General features: G+C 47.2%; 1 protein-coding gene across 1 annotated transcript in view; it reads left to right on the forward strand.

The window, feature by feature from the left end:
- Positions 1-2,374: 2,374 nt before the first annotated feature.
- LOC113610978 (dedicator of cytokinesis protein 11) overlaps positions 2,375-25,564 on the forward strand; it is an 84,916-nt gene continuing 61,726 nt past the window's right edge. The window contains exons 1-2 of the mRNA XM_027089537.1: positions 2,375-2,609; positions 2,722-2,903. Coding sequence (XP_026945338.1) covers positions 2,375-2,609; positions 2,722-2,903 — 417 coding nt within the window. The remainder of the gene's footprint in view (positions 2,610-2,721; positions 2,904-25,564) is intronic.

Genomic DNA, 25,564 nt, shown 5'->3' on the forward strand with positions numbered 1-25,564 from the left:
TATGCTCCAACCATGCTGGCCCTTTTTTCTTTTTTCTGGCTTTGAACACACTAAGTCTGCCCCCATCTCCACACCTTTGTACCTGTCATTCCTTCTACCTGGAGTGCTCTACCTCCTGATCTTTGCTGGCTGCTTCTTTTCCTTCAAGACTCACTCAACTTTCACCTCCTCCAAGAAGACTTCCTTGACCTTCTATTCTAAATTAGGTCTCCAACTCCAAGTACTCTCTATCCTATCACCTTAACTTAATCCTCCACATAGTATTTCTCGCTTTCTGAAATTAACATGTTCATTTGCTTGCACTAGAACGTAAGCTCCACCAGAAGAGGGACCTTGGCCTGTCTTGTTCAACCCTGTGTACTTTAAATGGCTACAATAGAGTATGTAGTAGTAAAGATGCTTTTGGCTGAAAGAAACAGAATATTCAACTAAAAGTTGCATAAACTATAAGGGTTTACTTTTCTCAGAGGTAGGCAGTACTAGGTAGGGTTGGTTCAACGGTTCAATGCTGTCTGAATTCTGGATTGGCCCCTCTGCGATGGTCTTGGATTTCCCTTGTGGTTGCAATATGGCTGCCAAGGGCAGATGCGTCACCAGAAAAGACCCCTCTCAGGGAGAAGGGGGAGCAGAGGTCTCTCTGCACTGCTCTTTTTTAAAAGGTGGAAAAACTCAGGAGCTCTCCTCCCACACTTCTCTTTTCTATTGCATGGGCCCAAACTGAATGGAGCTAAGACCATTCCTCTAGTAGAGTGAGATTATCATGATTTTCTTTTTAACCAGTCATAATTCATCACCTGGAGCTGGGTCTGTCTTCCCTAAGCCCCGTGGCTCTGCTCCATACCAGAAGCAAATCTGGGCTCTCTTAGCAAGGAAAAAGTGTTATGGCTTTTCTGGCGGTAACCAACAGGGCGGGCCACACAGGCACTCATGGAACCGAGGCGTGAATTCGGGCTGATCCACCTACATTCAACAATTAACACATTTTATATACATACGCTTTGTGCAAAGCCAAGATTGGTGATACATGGCTTCTGCCTTCTGAGGACCTCCGGGTCCCAGGCCCTCTGGAACCTTTGTCTGTGCTTTAATGGGACTAATGTGATGACTGCTGAAATAGACATGCTGCTAAGAGATTTGGTCTTTTCTGGATTCACAGAAACCATCAACCATGCCCTTGTTTTCAAAACAAAGTCCTGTATATAGGTGTGACTGCTTGGTCTTTGAAGATGGTAAAAAGTGGGCAAAGTGGGCCTTCCCTGCTGGCACAGTGGTTGAGAGCCCGCCTGCCGATGCAGGGGACGCGGGTTCGTGCCCCGGTCCGGGAAGAGCCCACATGCCACGGAGCGGCTGGGCCCGTGAGCCATGGCCACTGAGCCTGCGCGTCCGGAGCCTGTGCTCCGCAACGGGAGAGGCCACAACAGTGAGAGGCCCGCGTAGCGGGGGGGAAAAAAAAAAAAAAGTGGGCAAAGTGCCCTCATGGCAGTGGTACGAACCCGCTTAGAAGGGCTGAATGGCTCCCCAGAAATTTTTGGCCATTTTCAAACTCTTAACACATTAAGTAACCAGACAGAAAATTCCCGCGGTTAGCAGAGCCTCTCACTTTGCACTTGGGGAGGTTTTACAGGGTCACTAGTACTTCAAGATTCACATCCTTATTTCTGTCTTAAGCACGTTTATTTTACATCTAGTTAGAAGATGTTCTTTGAGTCTTGGGAAACAATTTCTCGGAAGGTGAAGAGGATAAGGAAAGGAGTAGGAAATGGAGAGGCGATAGCAGGATGTGTAAAAGCTTCTAGAAGACCGGTAAATCCTCCAGACTCCAGGTAATGGCCTTCCAAACCCGCCCCCGCCCCGCTCCACCCTCCCCCCGCCCCCCCCGCCCCGTCTCTGCCGAACTAGACAACCTGCCACAGGCTCAGGGCCCACCATCCAGCTCTCCCCTACCCTGCTGGGGGTGGAGGGGTGGGCTCGCCCACAGCAAATTTCCAGTCCCAGAAGCCCGCTCCCTCCTGGGGTTGCCCCCCGACCCCTCCCACGTGAGGAGGATCGATGGGTAAGAAAACGGTGTGGGCAGCAGAGGACCCAAGCGAGTCGCTCCGGCCGGAAAACCCGCTCTCCCTCCTTCGACAGCGACATCGGCTCGACCCCTCCCGGGCGGAGCACACAATAGGCGGCTGCTCCACGTTGTCGCGCAGCCCCTCGCCGCCCCGGTCCCGGGGGCTTGCGGGGTGGCGGGGCGCGAGAGTTCCCCAGCCCTCCTGCGGGCACTGCAGCCTCCGGGGCGGGAAAGGAGCGCTGGGGTAGAGCGCGCCGCACACTTGGAGACATTTCGTGTCGTTCCCCCCTCCCCGCCCCAAAATACACACAAACGAAAATGAAGCAACCAGACCTCCCCTCCCGGAGGCGGCTGCACCAGCAATATCAGCTGCGGGCGGAGCCCGAGCGGTTGCCACTTCCCCCCTCTTCCCTCGTGACCCTCGTCCCCCCTCCAATGCTCCCTCCCCCTCCACACGCCCTTCCTCGCCAGACACACCCTCCTCCTCGGGCTGCTCGCGCACGGAGCACGGGCTCTCTGGGGGAGGGAGCGGCCGCCGCCGTGGGGCCGGACGGCGAGCGAGCGAGGAAGGGAAGGAGGGAAAGAGGGAGGGGCAGCGGAGGGCGGGAGGGAGGAGCAGCGGGAGACGCGCCGCCGCCAAGCTGCGATGTGGCCGGCCGGCGTGTAAACACTTGGAGCAGCAGCGGCCGCGGCCGCCCCGGCCCGGGGCAGTGAGCAAGCCAGCCGAGACCTTCCCGCCGCTGCCATGGCCGAAGTGCGCAAATTCACCAAGCGGCTCAGCAAGCCCGGCACGGCGGCCGAGCTCCGACAGAGCGTGTCGGAGGCCGTGCGGGGCTCCGTAGTGCTGGTGAGTGGCCGGGGGACGGGGCGTCCTGGGGAACGCGCTCCGGGCGAGAGCAACTGGGTGGCTTCCCGCGCGCGCGCGCGTGGGGCCGGGACGGGGACGGCGGCGGCAGCGGCCGGCCGGTGCGCTCCGCGCTCTTTCTCCGTTTCAGTAAGTTTTCGCCCCGGCCGCCGCTCGCCGGGGTCCGAGTCCCAGGCGCCCGCTGACAGCGCCGCGGCTGCCCGGCTGCCCCGCACGGGCTGGACGCCGACGGGCCGTCGGGGGCTCGGAACTGGGGCCCCGGCCGGGGGTGTGAATTCGAGAACGGACCCCGCGCTGCCCTAGACCCGGCACAAAGAGCCGGCGACCCGGGCGCGACGAGATACAGAGTCCATGCTGCCCGCACCTGAGGCAGTCTAGGCGGAAGGATGCGATGTCCGTTTTGCACATACACGCACTCGCCCGCGCACACACACACACACCCACACACCGTGTACACAAAAAAAGAACCCCACCCAAAAAGCCCCGGGCGCCCAAGCTCCGGCGGGCGGTGAGAACAGAGGAAGCACAGCGACTTCCTCCTGCTACTGGGGAGAGGGTGGTGATGGGTGTAAGAAGGGGTGCTGCTGCCGCCGCTGCCGCCGCTGCTGCTGCGGAGGGAGGGGGTTGGAGACAACGGGTTTCCGGGGCGTGTGGGCGCGGGGTCTGCAGCCGCAGGGCGAGGGTGTCCCCTGCGACCCGAGAGCGCTCCGGAGGCAGGAGATGGGGCCATGGGGATTTGGGGGAAGACGGTGTGCGCCAGTCCAGGGATGGAGGACCTGGGCTCAGAGCCCCACCGCTCACGGCTGGGGGATGGGCATTGGAAAGCGCGCTGACCTCCTGGGAGCCTTTCCTTCGCACCCTCAGCCTCATTCGGATTGTCTGACTCTGGAGCGCAGCGGAGGGTACTAACGAGCACTTTCCCCTTCTCCTGTTTTCAAGACACTCGTTGCCAATTTCCTGGACCAGTAGTCAAAACCTAAATAAGCAATCAGACTGGTTAATTAGCATTTGTTTTGCTTTGGTTTTTTGTTTGTTCGTTTTTGTCTCTCTCCGTGCTCTCTACCTTACAGCGAGTCGTCTGCTGTGTTTAAATTTCACCATTAAGAGTGAGCTCTTTTTGTTAAAACAACTTATCATCGGAAGGGAACTTCACAGCTTTTCCTTGTAATTTTTCTGTTGATCTTGTAGAATCTGCGATAAAACCAACATTAAAGGGAGGCCAGGGGCCTGATCCCAACAGTGGAGAAAGTTGACATTAGTGGGAGTTCTGGAGGAGGATCAAAGGTAAAAATATGTACCTTTGAGATAAAGATCTGATCCCTAATAGCTACCACTGTGCAAAGCCAAATGACTTTAAAGAAATCTCTCTATCGTAGCTGGACCCTTGGAAGTTTAATCCTGCTGTTTAGCAGAGCTAAAAAGCCAGACCTTTAATGTTGTTTTAATGGACTTGGCCTATTGTGTGTCTCACTGATTTTAGAATGAGGTCCTGTTGGGGTTAGATTGGAACCTCGATTGTCATCACAGCCAGTTAAGAGAGGAAGGCAAGCTGTGGGTAGGGAATTTATACCAGGGCTCTCATCTCGGGTGATTGTTAACAAGTGATTCAGTCTCCCTAGCATAGGAAACGCTTTCCTAAATTCAGGAAGAAAGAAAACCTTGCTTAAGCAGGGCTGGCTGGCCCTCTACCACATCGTGTGAAGGGAGCCTGTGAATTGGACAGATGGTCTCAAGAGAATAAATGGGACTCAGCAAACCTCCGCTGGGATTTGACCGGCGTTTGACCTGCCACCCCCAGCAACGTAAAGTTGACAGTAGCATTCTTGTCCAGGGTTTTGGGTTTGAAAAAGAATTGGGGGTAACACAGGTGCCTTCCTAACCATTGACTCTGGCACAAAAACCTGTTAGTGGGAGGAGACTCTTCTGAGAGATACCGCCAACCTAGCTTACTTGGGACCAAGGCCACAGATTTTTTTTACCGGGCAAGGCACAGGAATGATATTTATTTACTACTCTGGTATGTGGGCCACACTGAGATTTTGGGAGGTGGGGAGAACTGATTCTAGGAATCTAAATCTATATCTGTGAGCCCCTGCAACGTGCAAGGCACAATCCTAGATGCCCTAAAATTATGAATGAGTGTGATGACTTTATCTTCATTTGTTTCTGTTAGTTCCAGCCGGGGTTGGGTCTGTGTGTATGTTTGTCAAGAGGACACCCAGATTATGTACGTAAATCAGTTTTAGCTTATTCATAGCACCTTAGTGAATGCTGTTTTGAAGCAGTTCAGTCAATTAAGAGATAAGGAAAGAGTCTTAAATGGAGTGTACTCTCCTAAATGGCTCTCTTTCTTGGCCCCTGCTTTTCTGACACCAAGAGCTCGTTAACCAAAGTTAGCAAAGCCATGGGTGGCTGGAGAGCGAGTGGACCACATTGCAGCTGCCATCACAACGTCTGATTCTTTTCTGATTTAAGACCCAAAATGTTTATGAGGGACAGCTGAGGTAGGATTTACACTTGCTGCTGTCAACCCACGACATTCAAGTTAGGGCTTCAACATGGAGTCGCATTTTCATTAGATTTCAATATGGAGTCATTCCTGCCGCAGAGCAAGCTTTCCTGTGGTGTATCTTTCACTAGAACTTGGAAAACCCACCAAGCTGAACAAATATACAGAATTTCCTGTTTAGGTGGTTTCTTTTTTAACAGTTATACCCTTTTTGGCATGTTGCTAACATCATTCAGTTTTGTTCACTGTTTGAAAAATTCAGAAGGCCTGGGCTATATATAGCATGTAGTTGTGTATTCAAACCTTCATTCAGTTATCAGTACTTCCTCAAATCTATTAACTATATAATGAAGCAGATAGAGAAAGAGAGACCGTTTTGTTGCTGCATTTTTTTTTTAAATGAAAGACAGTTTTAACCCAGGCAAAGGGATAATTACAGAATTAACCACTGGCAGAGATTTCTCAAGAGAGACTTGGGGAGGAATATTATAACCTGAGAGCGTCTGTGATTAACTGAGAAGTGTTTACATATATACACATTTTAAAATGAAGCGTTTCAACGCTGTTTTTGTTATAATTCAGGATGTAGCTCTTTGTGCCTCTGGGGGAACAAAGGCATTTGAGAAACCTGTTGTATTCTGGCTGCCCTCGGGAGGAGTCCCTGTGTCTGCCTGGGAGGGTCGCCTAGTAGGTGTTTAAATACTGTTGACTTGCTGCCGCTGAATTTACTTTCAATTCCTCGTGCGCCAAAGGATCAGGAAAGAGTTGCTAGATATTACGGGTTGTAGCCCCTTGAGGCAGGGCGATGCATGCACGGTGCCCTGGCTGGCGCCTGGCCAGATGGCATATAACAAAGCCAGTGGAGAAAAGCTCTCCAAGAGCTGAGAATGGCTGAAAAGGGTCTGCAGCTGTTGACACCCCCCTCCCCCCCACAACACTACCACCTCTGCAAGGAGTGTTCCTTAGGTTTGCATTTAGGGAAGGCCTGAAAATGAATCAGCTCCCCTGCTCCCTCTTCCTAGGGGAATTTGTGGAAAGTACTTAATCGAGGACAAAACAACTTACACGGTAGAATAAAGCCAGTTGCCACGGGCTTTGCCCGCGAGTCTGCAGTTCAGAGACTTAGCTGGGCTCTGCATGCACTGACCCAGAGTGTGGGCGAGTAAGCATGAAATGGTCTTACTGCTCCCGTTGGCTCCTCCAGGTTTGGAGAAGGAAGGATCTGTCAGCCAGCCCAGTGCAGAGGTTGCTGTGAAGCCGGAGAGGCCTCCTTGCCCAACCCTCTTTGAAGCACCAAATAGTACTGGATAGAATTTGTTTTCCAAGCCGAGCACGTTAAACAGATTTATCATACAAACCTGTAAATAATTATGTCACTTACCCGTATCTTACGAACATTTCTTCACGTCAGTGATACGAATCTACATAATCGTGTTTAACGACTGCCAGAAGTTCCGCTGTGGGTGGACCGTAGGTTAATCATCCTTTACTGTTTGATGTCTTGAGAAGTTCTAATTCTGAGGAGTTAGAAACATGAGCTCTCCAGTACAGTAGCTACTAGCCACCTGTGGCTATTTACGTTTGAATTCATTAAAAAACTAAAATTAGTTTAAAAACTTTAAAAATCAGCTCCTAAATTGCCCTTGCCACAAATGCTCAAGAACCACGTGTGCCTAGTGGCTGGCCCGCATAGGACAGCCCAGAGACAGCATTTCCACCACTGCAGGAAGTTCCTCAGGACAGCTCTGGTATAAACATGAATTTGAATGAACATCTTTGAGCAGGCATTTTCAAATATGCTAGATTGTCCCTCTAGGATAAATTTCTAGCATTGGAATTGCTTTGCTCAAACATTAGACACATTTTTAGCATTAACATTTCCTTTAAACCTGCTGTTAAATTGCTCTGCAGAAAGTTATTGACATTGGCCCTTCCGTCACCAGAAAGTGTGAGTGTTCCTTTTGCCCCCTCCCATGGCAACACCGGTAATTAGTATTTTTTAACCTTTGCAATCTGGTAGGCAGTAAACGGCATATCACCGTTCTAATTTGCATTCCTCTCATTAGTCTTGAAGTTGACCAGGTTGGCATATGTTGATTAGCCATCTGTATTTCTTCTTTTGAGGATTTGAGTGAACCTTCGTACAGACTTATTTCCTGGTTTGTAATTCTCACACTAACGGTCTCTACCCCTAAGATTCTGTTTCGATAAGTCTGGGCTGGGGCCAGGCATGTGTAGTTTTAAAAACAACCCAAGGTGACTTTGATGTGCACAGAAACGCAGATCTAGACCTCTTGCCTACTCAAGGCAGGAATGTCCCCCGTACCGGCCCTGACAAACGTTGCCTAGCTTCTCCTTAAACGCTCTCCGCCCGTTAGAGGGCTGGGTTAGAAACGGCTCTTGCGCTGAAATTTGCTCTCTGTAAGTTCCACCACTAGGCTAGGCCTCGCTCTGCCATTTGGAGCCGCACAGAAGATGTTTGCTTCCTCTTTCACATGGCAACCCTTCAAATATTTGGAGACAGCCACCATGGCATTTTAAAATGCACTCTTCCCAAAGCCAAAGAGCCTTCATTTCTTTCCTTCCTTCCTCATGTGACTTGGTTTCGAGATGCTTCACCATCACGATCATCTTGTTTGGGCTCCTTTCCAAGGTTTCAGTGTCCTCCTTAAAATGTGGGAGCCAGAGCCCAGGCTCAAGAGTCAGGCCTGGGCTTGACTCTGCCCTCTGTCCCCGGCTTGCATTGTGAACCGAAGCGAGTAGCGAGATCTTGTTTTCCTCATCTGTGAAATGGGGATAATAAATAGTTGTACTGACCTTGTGGAGTTCTCGTGGGGGTCGAAGAAGGTAATATTTGGAAAGCGTCTGATGTATAAGTGATTCATAAAAGTTTAGGAGAGATCTAGTAAAAAAAAAAAAAGCATTCTAGAAGGGTCTATCACAGATTACAGTGAAGAAGGGGGCAATATTTCATACCCATTCTGAATATGAACCAAGAAGGCAGGGGCTGTGTGTTCCTGTCTATTCCCAGTGCCTCTCACAGCGGGAAACACATGGAAACAATATATAGGATGGACCAGGTGTTGGGTGCCTGGAGACCAGGTAACTGGGTGAAATATAGCTGCATCGCTCTGGAGAGGGACAGCAGTGGCTTAGCAGAGGCAGTGACAATGGAGATAAGGTGGAAGAAGTAGGAGAAGTGATAAAAGCAGCAGGATTTAGTGATCCTTGAAGGGGGAGTAGAGGGGGGAAGGAAGAAGTGGGAGGAAGGGGGGGGAGGTGGAGTCAAGATGATTGAGGTTGTCAGCCCAGGTGACCAGGAGGGTCAGTGTGTTCCACGAGAGGGGAAGGGAGAAGCAAATGAGCGGCCTCTTCTAGAGAGGGTCGTCAGGGCAAAGCCATTTTACAGTTAAGGCGGTGGAGAGAACATCCTGGGGAAAGGCTGAGCCTCTAGTGTTGTGTTTTGGCAAAAGACTAGGGTTCTCGAGGGCAGAGAAGAAAGTGTTCCAGATGGGATCAGGAAGGGGCGGAAGAGCCAGGGCTGAGCAGCCGGGCAGGGGAGGCGAGATTAGCTGATTGAAGAGCTTTGCACCTTTGGGGGTTGTTAGGGAAGTGGGAGGCAGGGCGGGGCGGGGGGGCTGAGGAACGGCCTCCCCAGGCAGGCTTCATGGGAAGTTAGGTCACCCCCTGGGCAGCTTCCCGTCCCAGGGTTCAGCCTGACCAGCCTCCTTCCCCAGGTGCCTGAAGAGGCTGGCTAGTGTGTTTCCTGCCCTTGAGGGACTCACAAGCCTGGAAGGGAGATGGGATGTATGCAGATGAGTGAAATAGAGACGCTGGAAGCGGCAGGAGTCTAGTGATTGGTGCTGCTTCTATCTTCAGTTAGTTACATCATTTCTGCCCGGCCGCCGCCCCCTCATGGTCTTTTTTGTGGTCTTTAACGTTTTTTCAAGACGTTGGTCCTTTCTGGGTTCAACAGTGTTAAGTGAGGCCTTTGGCATTTCCCTCATTTACTGGGCTACAGAGACTTTTTTTTTTTTTTTTTTTTTTTTATGGGAATGGGGAAAGTAAATGGCAGCGCCTGACACTGAGAAATTCACATCCAGTGTACATGTGTAACTCCCCTTGACATTCCTTGACCTGACGTCTGTGGGCTGCCGGAGCGGAGCGCTTGCTGCCTTCCCAGACCCCACCTCAGGAGCCGCCCCGCCCCCCAGGCTTGTTTGCGGGAATTCCCTTCAGAGGAGTCATTCACCCCCCTGCTTTTGCTTTCTTCTGAGACATAAAATGATCAGTAGGCATGTTGAAAAATTATTAGTTTTTTTGTTTTCTTTTCTTCCTTTTTTTTTTTTTTTTAAAACACAGAGGGAAGGCCAGAAACCACAGGCGGGAGAAAGCACGAGAGCTGTTTCCCCTTTTCTGTAAATCCTAATGGTAGTTTTATGATACATCTCTGTTTGGGATTTAGATATCTTAGTTTCTTTTCGCTTTTGTCAGGAGTGCAGAGGGGTTCATGGGTAACGTTGACCTGTCGCTTATATCAACCCAGAGCCAGATGCCTTTCCGATTCTTGCAGGGCCACACCCTGGAGGCTCCCAGAGCAGGAACTGGGGCAAAGGGACAGTCTCATTCAGCTCCGTTGTCTGTGACTCGTGCTTAGTAGCACACTAGGCTCTGGAAACTCACTGCCCGGGTTCAAAGTCCAGCTCAGCTGCTTACTAACTTGGGTGACCTTGGGCCAGTTATTTCACCTTCTGTGCCTCGATAACCCTCTGGTGGGTTTGGGTTTGCGGAAAGGCTTCCATGAGTTGCATGCAAAGCACTGGGGACCGGGGCTTGGCACGTGGAAGGCACTGGACAACTGTTGGCTCGCACGCTTATTCCCGGGCTTGATGGTGTGCAGAAGTCTTTTGTGTATGTGTGACACATCAACCAACAAAAGTAGATGGGTAGAAGGGAAGCAGGTACCCTTGCTTTTTTATTTCCCTGCTGCAGATCATGCCCCAAAGGGTGAGCCCCATACATGGCTGAGCCGAGAATCATACCCTTCTTGGCAGACTAAGCTGGCTGCCCATGAGGTCCTGGGAGCAGCCATTCCCAGGCGGACCGGATCATATCGAAGAGCCTAGTGGATGTGAGCTAGGGCTCTGGGTCTTTGGCAGTTCTTGCCTTCAGACTAGTCAGATGAGTGGGTGGGAAGACTGGTCGTCTAGTGGGGAGGAACACCCCATCCTGTGCCCGGGAGGAGGTCCTCTGGTCTGGGGAACTTACGACAGTCTGTTCAGCGCGGTTTCTCCAAAAGCATGGATAGAGGACCATTGGGCTCTGTATGGAAGACTAGAACTTGAACGCTCTTTCCTTTCCCTCTCAAAACTTTATTGACATGCCTTTTACTCATTAATCCTTACTTTAAAAAGAATCAAATGACCGTTGACATTCAAGTGCCCTTTTAAAGATGTATTTTGGAAACATGTATTTTAGTGGGAACATTTGAAGCTTACAGGTCTTCTAAGAAATCAATATACTTTTCTGCCCAGCTATCCTGGTTTTGTGGTAGCAGGATGAGTCCAATTAGGAATAGTACGTGCAGGTTTCCAGCGTAGTCAATACCGTGGAAAATACGCCAACTGTTCCAGGGACATGAGGTTGACCTACTATCTACGCACAGCGTCGCACAATCACGCCAAAATTTGCTATTAATGATTTCCTGCCATTCTTTACCACCTTATTTTTATTGCTCATCGAGTTTGTCGTTGACAGGAAGTTGTATTTTGGCCTTTCTCGACAGCTTAACGTTGGACTGTATATGTTTCAAGCTGCAGAGAAATGTTTGAAGGTATTCTGATACTTCAGCTCTCCCCTCCCGTTGCTTTCCGTAGTGACTAAAAGATTTGACTGGGTGAGATTTAACTAAGAAGTCAAATGTTCTTCTAAGCCTCTGAGACAGAACATCTTTATTTGAAGTGCTTCAGCGAAGTGTGTCAGGAGGCTGGGGAATGCCTTTGTACGAAATAGTTGATGTATTAGACCTTGTATTTTTATAGCCCCGATCTTATGATGAGTCAAAAATGCTGTTATGCCTCTGACCTCGCATGTTCTTCCAGGTCACTGTGAAACACATCCTGCATTGTCATCACCTGTCTCCCTTCAGTGGGGAAACAGAGGCATGGTTTCAAGTGAGGCAAGGCTGTAGGCCACCCAGGTTTGCTAAATGACAGAACAGGTAATGAACTCCGGGTGTCTCAATTTCTTTGGCATAATCAGGTAAAGAAGCACTAGCTCCTGGGCCAGATTCCACAATAGAAAGGGTGGAGGAAGCTCTCTTTGTGTGGTTTTGGTGATGATCTCCTCCTGTTGGGAAACAGTGTTTATTTCTGAACAAGCTTAGGTCTCTGTAGTGGGAAAGTAGGAGGTGAGGACAGAAAAAAAAAAATGAAGAGGGGTGGGGTTGTTATTGAGAAATGTGGGCAAGATCCGTATAGATTTTTCCTTGCCAAAGTCAGCCTAAGGACTTTGAGAACTGTTTGCAATTGGCCGTCCTTCCTTTCTTTGCTATTTGACTAGCTATATGGGGGAAAAAATTCTCCAGGACACTGGCTGTGCCAAGGTACCTGGGATCATTTTCAGGGAACTGTTTTTATGATTTTTTTTCAAGCAGGTTAGTGCCGTCCAAAAATAACAACATATATATTTCTCTCCATGCCTTTTATATTAGCCGTGTAGCTTTCCCACTTGAGAAACTGCCAACTTTATGTCTTACAGAACCTGTTGTCAATGTTCATGGCGTGAGTGGAACAGTGTGGTTGGCAAAACCAGTTTATTTTCATAGGTTAACAAGTTCCGAAGGCTTCGGCCCATTAAATGGTTTCCTAGAGACCAGGAGGAGGGAATACCACATTCTGAGTTGCCTAACTTACCACCAAGAAAGCACTTAAATCCGGGAGGGCTCTCAATGAACTGTTGGCGAAAATTGAACAAAATGGTTATTTGAAAGCTCATAGGCGCCCGCAGCTCTCCTTCTGGCCAGAAGAGTGTTTAGATCATGCTCTATTGCTTGTGGAGCAAAGAAGGTTCTCCCTGCTAACCTGACCCCAAGGGAGGATCGCTCCTCCACTGCTAGTGACCTGTGTGACTGCTTACAGAGGAGCTCTGCCTCTGTCTTCGCCTTCCAAACGAAGTGAAACGGGGTCTGGCAGAATTCTCACCGGGAGAGCCGGAGGAGAATTCCATAGGGCTTTGTTGTCGCCTCAGTTCTGCGATGGAGGCCCAGCTCCCTCCCCCTGCTTCCTCTGCGTGGAGTGGACTCGGATGTCCCCTGCCAGCCCGGCACCGCCCCAGGCCCAGAGACTAGTCAGGGCCTAAGCAAGGGGGCATCAGAAGACTCGTATTCAGAGCTGCGGATCTGGGCCTTAAGTCCCCTAGGCTACTGGTTCTGCCCGGTCTGTAAAATCCATTTCCGGTCACTGGGTTTTATCTTCTTTCTCGTCCCCACCCCCTACCCCATATCTAACCCTCTGCCTTGGTTTGCCGGCCAATTGCGCAGCCCCTCTAGGAGAGTTCTCGTCTTGTTGCCGGTCCCGAGGAGGACTGTCCTACACTCACCATGACTGCACAATAGCTTGAGCTTAGCACGCTGGGTGTCTGCTTAGAGAACTCAGAAAAGGCAGAGTACTTGAGATGAGGAGTCCCAGCAGTGACCCTGCTGAGAGTTGCACTAGATGCATGGCCTGTTAGTTTCCTATGGCCGCTACAACACATTGCCGCAAACTTAGTGTCTCAAAACAATACAGATTTACTAAACTCACAGTTCTGGAGGTTGGAAGTCTGAAACGGTTTTAAGTGGGCTAACGCCAAGGTGTCTGTAAGTCCTCACTCCCTCCCAGAAGCTCTAGGGGAGAATCTGTTACCGTGCATTTTACAGCTTCTAGAGGCTGCCTGCATTCCTTGGCTTGTGGCCCCTTCCTCCATCTTCAAGCCAGCAATGTCTGGTCAAGTCTTTCTCACATCGTATCATACTGATACTGCTTATGTCATCACATCTCCTTCTCTGATTCTGACTCTTCTGCCTGCCTTCTTTCCTTCCTCCCTCCCTCACTTAGAAGGACTCTTATGATTGATTACCTTGGTCCCACCAGGATAATTAGTTAGGATAATCTCTCCATCTCAAAATCCTTAACTTGATTACATCTGCAAAATCCCTTTGCTATGTAATATAACGTAGTCACAAATTCCAGGGATTAAGAAGCGGACAGCTTTGGGAAACCATTGCTGGAGGTTGAGGAATGGTGGAATTCTAGGGTCACATGGGTTTCCAGCATGGATACTGACCTTGTGGTGGAGGAGGAACACGGGGCTGATAGACGGGCAAACTGTGAGCCAGGTGCAAAAGCCTTTGCAGAATAAGAATGAGAAAGCACAAACCCTTTTGAGAATTTTGGCTGAAAGAAAGCAATATAGGTTTGCAGTCTGCAATTTCAATTTGGATGTTTTCTTAAATTCTTCATGATTAAAAAAAATTTTTCCCACACAAAAGTCCCTCAGTCTGGAGTTCTTGTAAGTGGGCACTGCTTTCAGACTTGAGGTGTTTCAAGATACAAGCTGGCCAGACACTTGGCAGGCACTTAGCCAGTTCAGGCCTATGGAATTTTCCACCCTCAGCTAAAGAGTAAAGAGGTAAGGGGGTGGGTGTGTGTATTGAAAAGAGAAAAGGATGGTTTCACATCAGGGAGGATAACTCTTTGGCTGACAAGCCCCAAGACACCTCTCATGTGTCCTGTGTGAGAGACACTTCACGCATCCTGAAGGTCAGGTTAGACTGGGCATGGCCCTCCTGCATTTTCAAGGTAATTGGCAGACCCTTTCCCAGAAATGGGTTTCTAAAACACATGATTCAAGAAGCAGAGAGAAGGACTGGAAAAGCTCTCTGATTCCTTCAGTCTTCACGATGTTTTCAATTGAGAGAGAAATTGAAACTTCCTGTCTCATTCACCAAGTCCAGTCACTGCCATCTTAGAGACACACACCACAAAAGCTTGCTGGCTGATCACATTTGCACCAGCCCTCCTCACGCTGACCATGACAATATCCATGATAAGCTGATGGCACAGAGCCTACTGCCCTGAAGAAGCACTCTATCATCGATGTGGGTTGCATTTTCTATTTTTACATCACTTCTAATTGGCCATGGCTATATTTCTCCGAGGCCAGGCGTATCTTTTTCCAGACCTTTGGATAATTGGCTGAAATGTACTGAAAAACATTTTGTAAAAGGTTGGGAAACCCCCAGATTTTGTTTAAAAATCTGTACCGACAAAATATACATTAACCATCTTCACTGTCTCCTGTTCCAGTCTTCCTTTCTTTTCTCCTCAATAGGAAAATAGTTCCAATTCTCCTTATAAGCCAACTCAGTTAAAAAATTCAGATGTTTGCAGTGGAATTATCTTCAATTTTTTTCTAATGTATTTAGATACTACTAATCTCTAGGATGTGAAAAGGTATTAACTGTAATCCTATTTAAATCTTCTTTAGAAAGTGATGTTCATTTTCTTTATGTTATAGGCTCTTGCCCTTCAACGTGGCTTATTTTGTTATAGTTTATTTCATATTATTTTACTGAGTTACTGCTTTCTGGTTTGAGGTTTTTCCTTTTTCACTGGCCCTTATCTGAACTTCATGGCGTAGGGATAGTAGGCATTGGATCAGTGACCTTCGTGACACAGTTGATGCCTCAGGACTCTGGAACATCTGGGAGTGTGGTGTGTACCAGAAGAAACTAGAAAGCAAATGTGTTTGAGAGTGAGCTAGAAGAGAGAGAGAGAGAGAGAGGGAGGGAGGGAGGGAGGGAGAGAGAGAGAGAGAGATATGGGAGGGAGATAGCAAGCTGTCTTAGCTGAAGGAAAAGAGAAATACGTTCCTTCTGGTCATGCTAAAATCCCAAGGGAAATGCTTTTAGAACTGTTGCTTGAATTGAAGCAGAGAATCTATTTCTACTGATTTTAATACATGGGCTCTACTTAGGGCAAGGATGGGGGTGGGGTGGGGGAAGGGAAGACAAGGACTTAATCTGAGGAAACTAAAGGATAAAAATAAGTTAAGATGGAAGGAAGGGATTTTTTCCCCCTCATTATAATAGACCAAGAGACCAGAGATGAAAATATTAACAATATTTAATGAGGGGAGCAGTATAGTTTCAGATTCAGACAGGAAGAAATCCACCCCTGTAGAAATTGTGCCAGGTAAGTGGAACAGTTTTGTGTGGGGTGGTGCACCCTGTCAACTCGCGTAATTCAAGACCCCAAATTAATTAGTTAAGGAATGTGGAGGACACTTCTATGTAGTTCTCCACCGTATGTGTTAGTTGGAACCTAATTCTCCAACTTGGGGGTTTAAGACTTGGGACCACCGGAAACCTGTAGAGGCCAGATTCCTTTTGGGAGTCAAGGGTTGGCTGGCCCTCACTTCCTCCATCTTCCGGTAGAAGAGGGGCAACAGTTCACACCTATTCCAGATCCGTATTTCTCAAGGCAGCAAACCCTGCTAGACAGGAATGGGGGCCGTGGAGGCTGCCCCTCCGAGGCCTTGAGACCTGCTCTGAGCGAGGCGCCCACTGGGGCAGGATTCCTTTAGCTGACTTTGCGCTCTCCCGACCAAATTTCTTTCTTTCTCTTTCCACCTTCCACTGACCCCTGACTGTTCTCCCCTCATTCTGGTCTTTCAACTGCTGCCCCTGGCGGCCCTCACCTCTCTGCACTGTGACCTTCCAGGAAAAGCTTCTACATATTTGTGCTCTGGAAACTTCCTTCCACGGTGGGCACTCTCTCACTCACCCCTTCTCATCTTTTTCTCACCTCTTCCTTCCCTCTCTCCTCTGTGTTTGGTCATAAAGTGTTCTCTGGGGGACAGGGCCGTCACTGTGTTTATTGTTTTTAACCTTTTCTTTAGACAAGGATGGAAAATTCCAGAGGCCTGAGCTAGTGATGGCTGGGTGCCTTTTCTGGAAATCCAATGGCCTGGATGCTAAGGGAATGTTGTGGAGCTACACATCTGGCAAGGTTGTCCCCTAAAATGTCCTGGCTTTGTATTTAGTTCCAACTAAGAGAAGCGGAGATTTTGTCTGCGGAAGTATGGAACAAGAATGAAGAGTTTAAGGTTCCTGCGGCTCAATTTAATGGAGGATTTTGCTTTCTTGGGGTGATGAGTTGGCAGAGGCCGTGCACATTTCAGAGCAACCAGGGACATTTCAGAGGGTCTCCTGGGGGGCACGAGCGGCCTCCCAGTTGACACCAGGTGGAATGGAATAGGTCTACCTCACTGTCACGGTTCTTGCCCCACCCTGGAGAAATCATTTAGGCACAGTCTTGTCCACATGTCCCTAGGGGTATGACATATCAGAGTGGACCATCTTGACAGTAAGCAGAGCAGTTATTGTCTTGAAATAGCTAGGAACTGACCCACCATTCTGCTGCCTCTCAGGAAAGGATGAGGGAAAATCACAAACTCCCCAAACCCATAAAAATACCAATTCTATCTGCACTGGCTCCACATTACTGGAAATGAGCACCCAGATTTCCTAGCAGGCCTTCCTGTTCCTTCCTGTCCACCAGGAAGGCCCATCCCATTTTTGAATTCTCTTCTCCCACCACATTCCTTCCTGTCACCTGTACTCTAGCTGTGCTGGACCATTACTGCTCCCCAAACACACTCTAAACTTTCTCATCTCCATGCCTTCGCACGTGCTGACTCCTCTTCCTAGAATGCCCTTCCAGCCCCTTCCCTGCTAAAGGGAACCCTATCTGTCCTGCAGGGCTTAGGTCAGTCAAATGGCCATCCCTCCCCGCCCCCCACATTTGGAGCAAGTTGTTCCTTCTATAGGCCCATAGCCTCCTGCTACTTGTATTGCTTTCCTGTGACTGTCATAAAAAATGACCACCAACTCGGCTTAAAAGCCACGAATTGATTCTCTTATAGTTCTGGAGGCCGGAAGTCCAAAATCAGTATCAGTGGGCCACATTCCCTCTGGAGAATTTAGGGCAAGTTCCGTTCCTTGCCTCTCTCAGCTCTGGTCGCTGCCAGCATTCCCTGGCTTGTGGCTGCATCACTCTAGTCTCTGCCTCTGTGAGTCGCATGGCCCGCTATTTGGTCGTGTCAAATCTCCCTCTGCCTTTTTCTTATAAGGACATATGTGATGGCGTTTAGGGCCCACCTCGATAATCCAGGATGATCTCTTCATCTTGAGACCCTTATGAACTCGATCCCATGTTAAAGACCCTTTTGCCATAAGGTATCATTTGCAGGTTCCAGGCATTAGGATGGGGACACATCTTGGCGGGGGGCATTTTTCAGCCTACCATTCCAGTTCTCCAGTTTTACAGAGGATTGATTTCATTCTGCCTCAGAACTATGGTTGACAACTTCTCTCATCCATTAGCACGTAAATGCCTTAAGGAGTGGGCAGGAGAGTAGAAGGAGCTAATGCATAGGCATCAGAGTGCCAGAAAGGCCCAGTGATTCCACTGACCCTCTCTGTCACCTTGGACAGGCTATTTAACTTTGTGGAACCTCCTTGTGCTCATCTGTAAAATGGAGCTAATATCAACCTCAGTGGGCCTTGCCAAGTGGTTTATAATAGCGAAACAACCACCGCCCGCCTCCCCAAGCTCAAACAACCCGAATGTTCAAAAATAAGGGATTGGGAGAAATGTACATCCATACACCAGAAAACCATGCAGTCATTAAAATGACATCTGTATTAATTATTGACATGGGAAAAAGTTTAGGTTATGAAACACCGTGCAAAGTATGATCGTGTTTTTGTAAAATAATGCTTATGTGATATATGTGACTTTAGTTACTTAACTACTCTCTGCCTCAGTTTTCCCATCTGTAAAATGGAGATGACGATAGATAGTACCGACTTCACAAGGTTGATGTAAGGACTGAGTAAAGTAATACAGTAATACACTTAGAATAATGCCTGGAACATAGGAAGTGCTGAATAAATGTTAGCTGTTAGTATTATTGTTATATTCAAAGAAAACATTCTCAAAGGGAATGCCTGTGTTTATAATATATGTGAGTGTATAGAATATTAACAGTGCGTGGCTCTGGGTGGTGGGATTATGAGTACATTTTATTCTTGCTTTACATTTTCCGTTTTTAAAATGTATTATTTCTGTAATCAGAAAAAGCGCCACACTTACTTTTCAGGCTTGCTATATTTCTCTGATATATATGAATGCATATGTATGTGACATATAGTATCTGTACAGTAATTAGCCTGGTGCTGTTAAAATAATTTCTCCTATAATCCTGCAGCTCCTTGCCCGTTGCTTTGCATGTCTCACATTCTCTGTGTCTTGAATCAATAAAATGAGGATGGCCTAGAAATTAGAGACTTCAATTCCCATTTGCTTTTCATTCCTATCTGCTGAAGTATTCCTCCAATTTTGATCATAATGGGTTCTCTATAAAGTGAAGTTTCAAAGGGTTTATGTATATATATATATATACACTCACACACAGTATATGTACCTGTATGTCTACATCTATGTAATGTTTCATATTATCTTCACAGTTTTTGAGAGGTGGAAATGCCTACCCTGAAGTTTCTGAAATGTAAATTAAAATTGGTCTCATCTTTCTTGCACGTGTCTTAGTTGTCGATACTGTAGTCATCCTTTGCTGCCATTAATATGATCAATCACAAGAGGGACTTAAATTTCAAGTATAGCTAATTAATAGGTGATATGCATCGATATTGCAAGGATTTCTGGTTGCCATTTTCCTGAGTTCGAAATTGCTTATCTTTGTTCTTTTATTTAAAAATAATCTTAGATTTTTTGTGGATTTAAAACAAATGGATGGGAGAATTATGGATGAATTAGGAATTATGGATGAAATGGAAGGTCTTGCCTCTGACATTTCAGATAATTAGATTATGCTGCAGATCTTGGTAAGCAGGGTCTCTTTTCCCCTCTGTACTGTGTGCCCTTTTTTTTCCCCATCAGCATGTACATCCTTGAGTTCATTTCTTTTTCGTTGCCTTTGTCCTTCTGGCTTGTCTTTTCCCCACCACATTTCTTCCTCCGTTTTCTCTCCAGCACCCACTCTCATCATAATATAAAACTGATATATGAAAATTGATCTGTTGTATTTAAACTGAGGGGTTTTTTTGTTTGTTTGTTTGTTTGTTTTTGCGGTACGCAGGCCTCTCACTGTTGTGGCTTCTCCCGTTGCGGAGCACAGGCTCCGGACGTGCAGGCTCAGCGACCATGGCTCACGGGCCCAGCCGCTCCGCGGCACGTGGGATCCTCCTGGACCGGGGCACAAACCCGTGTCCCCTGCATCAGCAGGCGGACTCTCAACCACTGCGCCACCAGGGAAGCCCTAAACTGAGTTTTGAATATTTTCTCTTCGTAACTTAAAAAGCAGCAGAGAGGGAGGCATGAATAGGGCGAACACAGAGGAATTTTAAAGCAGTGAAACTATTCTGTATGATACTCTGATGGGAGATACGTGTTATTATATATTTGTCAAAATCCATAGAAGGTACAGCACCAAGAGTGAACCCTAGTGTAAGCTCTGGACTTCGGGTGATTAAGAGGGTCAGTGATGGTTCATCGCTTGTAACAAATGTATCTCTGTGATGGGGGATGTTGATATGGGGGAGGCTGTGCTGTGCACGTGGGCGGGGGTACATGGGAACAACTCTCTGTACTTTCTTTTTTATTTTTTAAAATTAATTAATTTTTGGCTGTATTGGGTCTTCGTTGCTGCAGGTGGGCTTTCTCTAGTTGCGGTGAGCGGGGGCTACTCTTCGTTGCGGTGCGAGGGCTTCTCATTGCGGTGGCTTCTCTTGTTGAAGAGCACGGGCTTCAGTAGTTGTGGCTGATGGGCTCTAGAGTGCAGCCTCAGTAGTTGTGGTGCACAGGCTTAGTTGCTCTGCAGCATGTGGGATCTGCCCGGACCAGGGCTTGAACCCATGTCCCCTGCATTGGCAGGTGGGTTCTTAACCACTGCGCCACCAGGGAAGCCCTCTCTGTACTTTCAATTTGGCTGTGAACCTAAAACTGATTGAAAAATTACAGTCTATTTTAAAAAAATACTATGCATGAAATATTTCATGTTTGGAAAAAAATAAACTTAAACGTAGTTCTTTTGTGCTTATGTGGACCTTTACTTGTTTTGCCTGTTAATGGTGCTATTTTTTTTTTCCCATGCCTGGTAGTTTGGAAGGTGGCATTCCCAGCTTTCTTGCCAACTTGTTTGGCATAATTATGAGGACTAACAAATGTGGATTGAATACTTTGAAGACTTTGGGTCAAGAGTACTAGGTAAAAAGCAAAGCGATTTTATTGTTAGAGTGGGGGAATTGTGAGTCAGAAATTGTAAGGTCAACTCCTCACTGTACGACGTTGGAGGCAATGAAATGGGTATAAGAACCACTGAAGTCATGGTGAAGAGGTACCTGTAATTAAATTCAGCCTTTGGTACAGCTGTGTTTGCTCAATGAAGCCCACGTGCAAATCCAATCATTCAGCATACATTAGGGGAATCTGATTTTTGAATAAATTTGATTGGAACCCTTTGGCAAAGCAAAGAATCCTTTTGTAATGCAAATGGACACCCGCTAATTTATGTCTTTTGTGAGGTAGGATTTAATGCTTTAAGCTTATACAATTCCTGTGCCATTTAAAATCAGATTGTTTTGGTGCCCCCGAGAGAAGAATTGCTCTGGGAACTTGCATTAACTCCTTCAGCCCTGAGGAAACCATTTAGTGAATTATTGTTTCTGGGAACTAAATAATACCCGTGTCACCTGAAAGATTTAAAATAGCCTTTGTAAGTGGCTCCTTAGTCTCTGAAAGAACATGACTCATTCCTTCATTGTAACCTGGAAGAAATCCAAGTGTCAGAAGACACTGGGAAATGGACTTAAGTTATACTTCTAAACATCGATACTAGAGGTTTTAAATGTTAGGAGACCAATATGATGTGGGTTAAAAGTTGATGGCTGGAGCCACTATATTAGGATGTGGCTGAAAGGGCAAGGGGTGGATGGAGAGTCCTTTCTAGAATATTCCTTGGGGAATTCTTGCTGGCGGCATTAGGAGTCTTGCGCGCTAGCTGAATTCGATATACCATGGGTTGTCTTATTCTTTTGCCCAGGGAGCCCACCTTGACCCCCTGCGTTTCTGACCGCCCCATGTTTATACATGGCTCCGTAACGTTCCTTCTGCCAGCTTTACTTAGGGTTACTTCCCCCTCAAGCAGCCTTTGGATCCTTCTTCTGCACATGACCAGTGAAAGGAAACTAAGTGTATTAGAACAAGTCTTGTGTTAGTGCTGGGAGATAGATTGCATTCCCGTACCTCTTAAAACCCATGTTCTTGACAATGTAAATTGGGGCCGTGGAGGGTGAGGTTGTCCAAGTCTGGGCCAGCCATTGCCTTGCACTGACCTCAGTGGATGCTGCTTAATGGAAAGATATGATCAGGGTTCCCCCTATGGAATCATTGCTTAATATTGTAGATGACTCATTGGAACTAGTGTGTTAGAAAATCACTTCCAGATGTGTCACAGAAACTTTTCCAAAAGGGAGAACTAAACTCTGGAAAACTGCGTTGGTTTTCTTTTTATGCTCTTAGCGCCAGAATCAAATCTTCCCGTAGAGGGTGAGTCAACATATATTTGGAGTTCTAAGTAGTATGATCCTGTTCACTTACTGTGAGACTGGCACCCATCTTCTCTCAGTGATGAATGGTCTGGAAGCCTTACCTAGTCCCTCCGGCGCTGGCCTCATTCTTTATCGTTATCAGCAGACATCTATGGAGCATTCCTATGTGAAGGCTCGTTGCTAGGTCCTGTGAAGGGTGGAAGAAATAACTAGTTGAAGAGCAGTAGAAGTACGGGTGATACAGCAGTCTGACTGAGAATGTGAGCTCTGGTGTCAGCGTCTGAGTTGAAACGCCACTCTGGTTGGAGAGTGTTGAGAAAGTTACTTAACTTTCTAAATAAGTCTCAGTTTCTTGGTCTATAAAATGGGAGTGACAGTGATAATAATACCTACTTTATGAGGTGAGCCGGAGGCCTAAATGACACAATTCATGGTAAACGCTTGGCATCGGCTACATAAGTGTTAGCTATTATTATTCATCTGCTTTGTCCCCATGTGTAGTTTGGGTGTGTTCATGTGTGAAAGAACATGAAACATGTGTTGTTGACTGATGCCCTCCAAGAAGCAACTCCAGTGTATGCTTCTGTGAGTTTCTCTTTAACTTGATCTCACTCCAGCAGAGAATTCGCCGGCCTCTCCTAGTCAGTGAATTTGTAGTTGGGCTGTCTGAAAAGAGATAATGGGTTGTCATCTCTTCAGAGGCACAGGATGACAGATCTTGCAGATTACGCAACGATCAGAAGGAAAGTATTCACAAGTAGCACAGCCTGGAGCCCTTGTAAAAAGCCCAGCCTGCTTCAACAAGGTGCTGTTGGTAAATAAAATCTTATGATTTCCGGTCTACTTATTTTTTCACAGCTTACCTGTTATCATGTTGCATTCGAGCAGTTTTCTATTGAATGTGTATTCTTCTCCCAGATCTCAAATCAATATGTGTGTTTCTATACTAGAATGTGGTCAAAACATTTTTAAAACTTGCAAACTGCATCAGAAGAGGAAAAGGTCATACCCATAACTGTTAAGTAGAAATTGGTGTCTCTACTCATTTTGAAGAATTAAACATGGTTAGGAATTTGTGAAACTGCTACTGAAACTACTGTAGTGGTTAAGAGCGTTCATGCCAGAGTTAAACAGCCCTGGCTTTGAATCCTGAATGAATGAGTTTTCTATTGCTGCATAGCAAATGACCACAAACTCGGCCGCTTAAAATAACACACACTTCTTATTTCAGTTTCTCTGGGTCAGAAGTATGGGCAGGGCACAGCTGGAGTCTCTACTCAGGGTTTCACAGGTGTTGGCAGGACTGTGATCTCATCTGGAAGCCCTGGGGCCTATTCCAAGCTCCTTCAGATTGGCACAGTTCAGTTCCTTGTGGTTGTAGGACTGATTGGACCCGTTTTCTTGCTGGCTGGCAGCTGGGGGTGGCTGTCAGTTCCTAGAGGACAGCCTCAGGTCTAGCCCCGTGGACCTCTCATAACACTTCTGTCTCCTTTAAGACCGGTGGGTGAATCTCCCTCTCCAGGAGGGGCCCAGTTCCTCTCCCAGGGTTCACCCGATTAGGCCAGGCCCACCCAGGATAATCTCCCCTTTGATGACCTTGGAGTCAATTTATTACTAACCTGATCAGGGGAGTGATCTCTCATAATATTCACAGGTCTGGCTTACAATCAAGGGGAGGGAATTATACAGGGTGAGTAGACTGGGGGCAGACCTCTTAGGGGGCATCATAGAATTCTGCCTACCATCCCTGCCCAACCTCCCTTAGTCTCAGTTTTCCCATTGATAAAGTGTGAGCAATGATAGTATTTTCTACCTCACAGGATAATTGCGCGAATGAAATAACACGTGTAATGCATTTAGCACAGCACCTGGTGCTTAGCAAGCTTTCCATAAAGGTTAGAATGGTAGAGAAGAGCTACTTCTCTTCCTCCCCTCGTACCTTTTCTCTCACCCCAGCCATCCCATAATGTGATGGCTTTGAAGGTAGAGCATGTGAGCATAGGCTAAAGGAGTTGAGGGGTTGTTTTTTTTTTTCCTAACGATTTAAGTACAAAAAAGGATTTCCTAAGAGTAAAGATGAAATTTCTAAGACAGTTGTTTTGGAATGTCTAGGTGGAGGCCTTCCTACAGATATCCTTCTAATTTGATTCTTTGCTAAATGAATGCATGTACAGTACTCAATTCACACCCTGGGGTATGAGATATCTAGTTAAGGGAAAAGTTTCAGATAGTCTCCTTATGAAACAATGGTTTGGTGGATCAGTGATCTATAATTGAGAATACCTTTGATAACAAATGCTTACTTCGTAGAGCAGGAAATATCAATATACAGGACCTGCAGTGGGTTTCTAACCTTTAGTCTTAGAGATATTCAACAGTTTAGCCTCACGATGGTCCTGAAATTTAGACTTAATTTATTCACATTCCAGGGGATTTGAGTGTGGTTCCACAGTCATCCCTAGAAAAAAATGCGTACGTGGTGCTTCTTCTGATTGCCTGTAGAAACCGATTAGACTTCAAAAATACTTGGAAAATAAATTCCGACGTGACAAAGTTGTTTAGAAAGCCCCATTTTGCCGATAGGAGTAGGGAGGCAGAGAGGGAGGAGGGAGGAGAAAAGAAATGAAGGGCAGAGGCATACAAAAGGCAATGTCTGAAGTTTACAAACAGAGGGAGTCACTTCCTGGGAGTTTGAGTCTTCACGAGGGAACTGAACTTGGGTGTCACTTTTCAAAGTAACGACTTAAACAGTCCATTCCATTCAGCACTAACACATCTGCATGTTGATCTTGCATGGGAGAAGTTTGGAAGTTTGAGTGTGTATAGTCAAGAACCAGCCAGAGAACGGGTTAGGGTGAAACGTCTGCCTGGTGGAACTGGGGAACCTTAAAAGTCTTACAGGATCCGATGTCCCCACCATCCTGACCATCCCCACTGGGCTCACCTACCACACCCAGCTTGAGTTCCCTTTCTGGGACTCTCGCTAGCATACAAGTGTCCTACAGCACTAGTTGCCTAGGAAGGAGCCAAGTTGGGGGGAGGAGTTATGAGTTGTTACCTCATAGAGACCTCAATTCTTGTTCCTTTTCCCTTGAAAAGGAAGTCTACAGAGAGGTATGAGGATTCCCGTCCCTGTCTATACTTTATTTTTAAAGATTTTTAATTAAAATTTTTTTAAAATTTTATTTATTTTTGGCTGCGTTGGGTCTTCGTTGTTGCGCGCGGGCTTTCTCTAGTTGTGTCGACCGGCTTATCATTGCGGTGGCTTCTCTTGTTGTGGAGCACGGGCTCTAGGCGCACAGGCTTCAGTAGTTGTGGCGCCCGGGCTTAGTTGCTCTGCGGCATGTGGGATCTTCCCGGACCAGGGCTCGAACCCATGTCCCCTGCATTGGCAGGCGGATTCTTAACCACTGACCCACCAGGGAAGCCCCCCATCTATACTTTAGGCTGTTTGCCTAT

Source organism: Aethalodelphis obliquidens, unplaced genomic scaffold (assembly GCF_003676395.1).
Source record: "Aethalodelphis obliquidens isolate GAN/ISIS:26980383/991018 unplaced genomic scaffold, ASM367639v1 scaffold66, whole genome shotgun sequence".
NCBI classification, from domain to species: domain Eukaryota; kingdom Metazoa; phylum Chordata; class Mammalia; order Artiodactyla; family Delphinidae; genus Aethalodelphis; species Aethalodelphis obliquidens.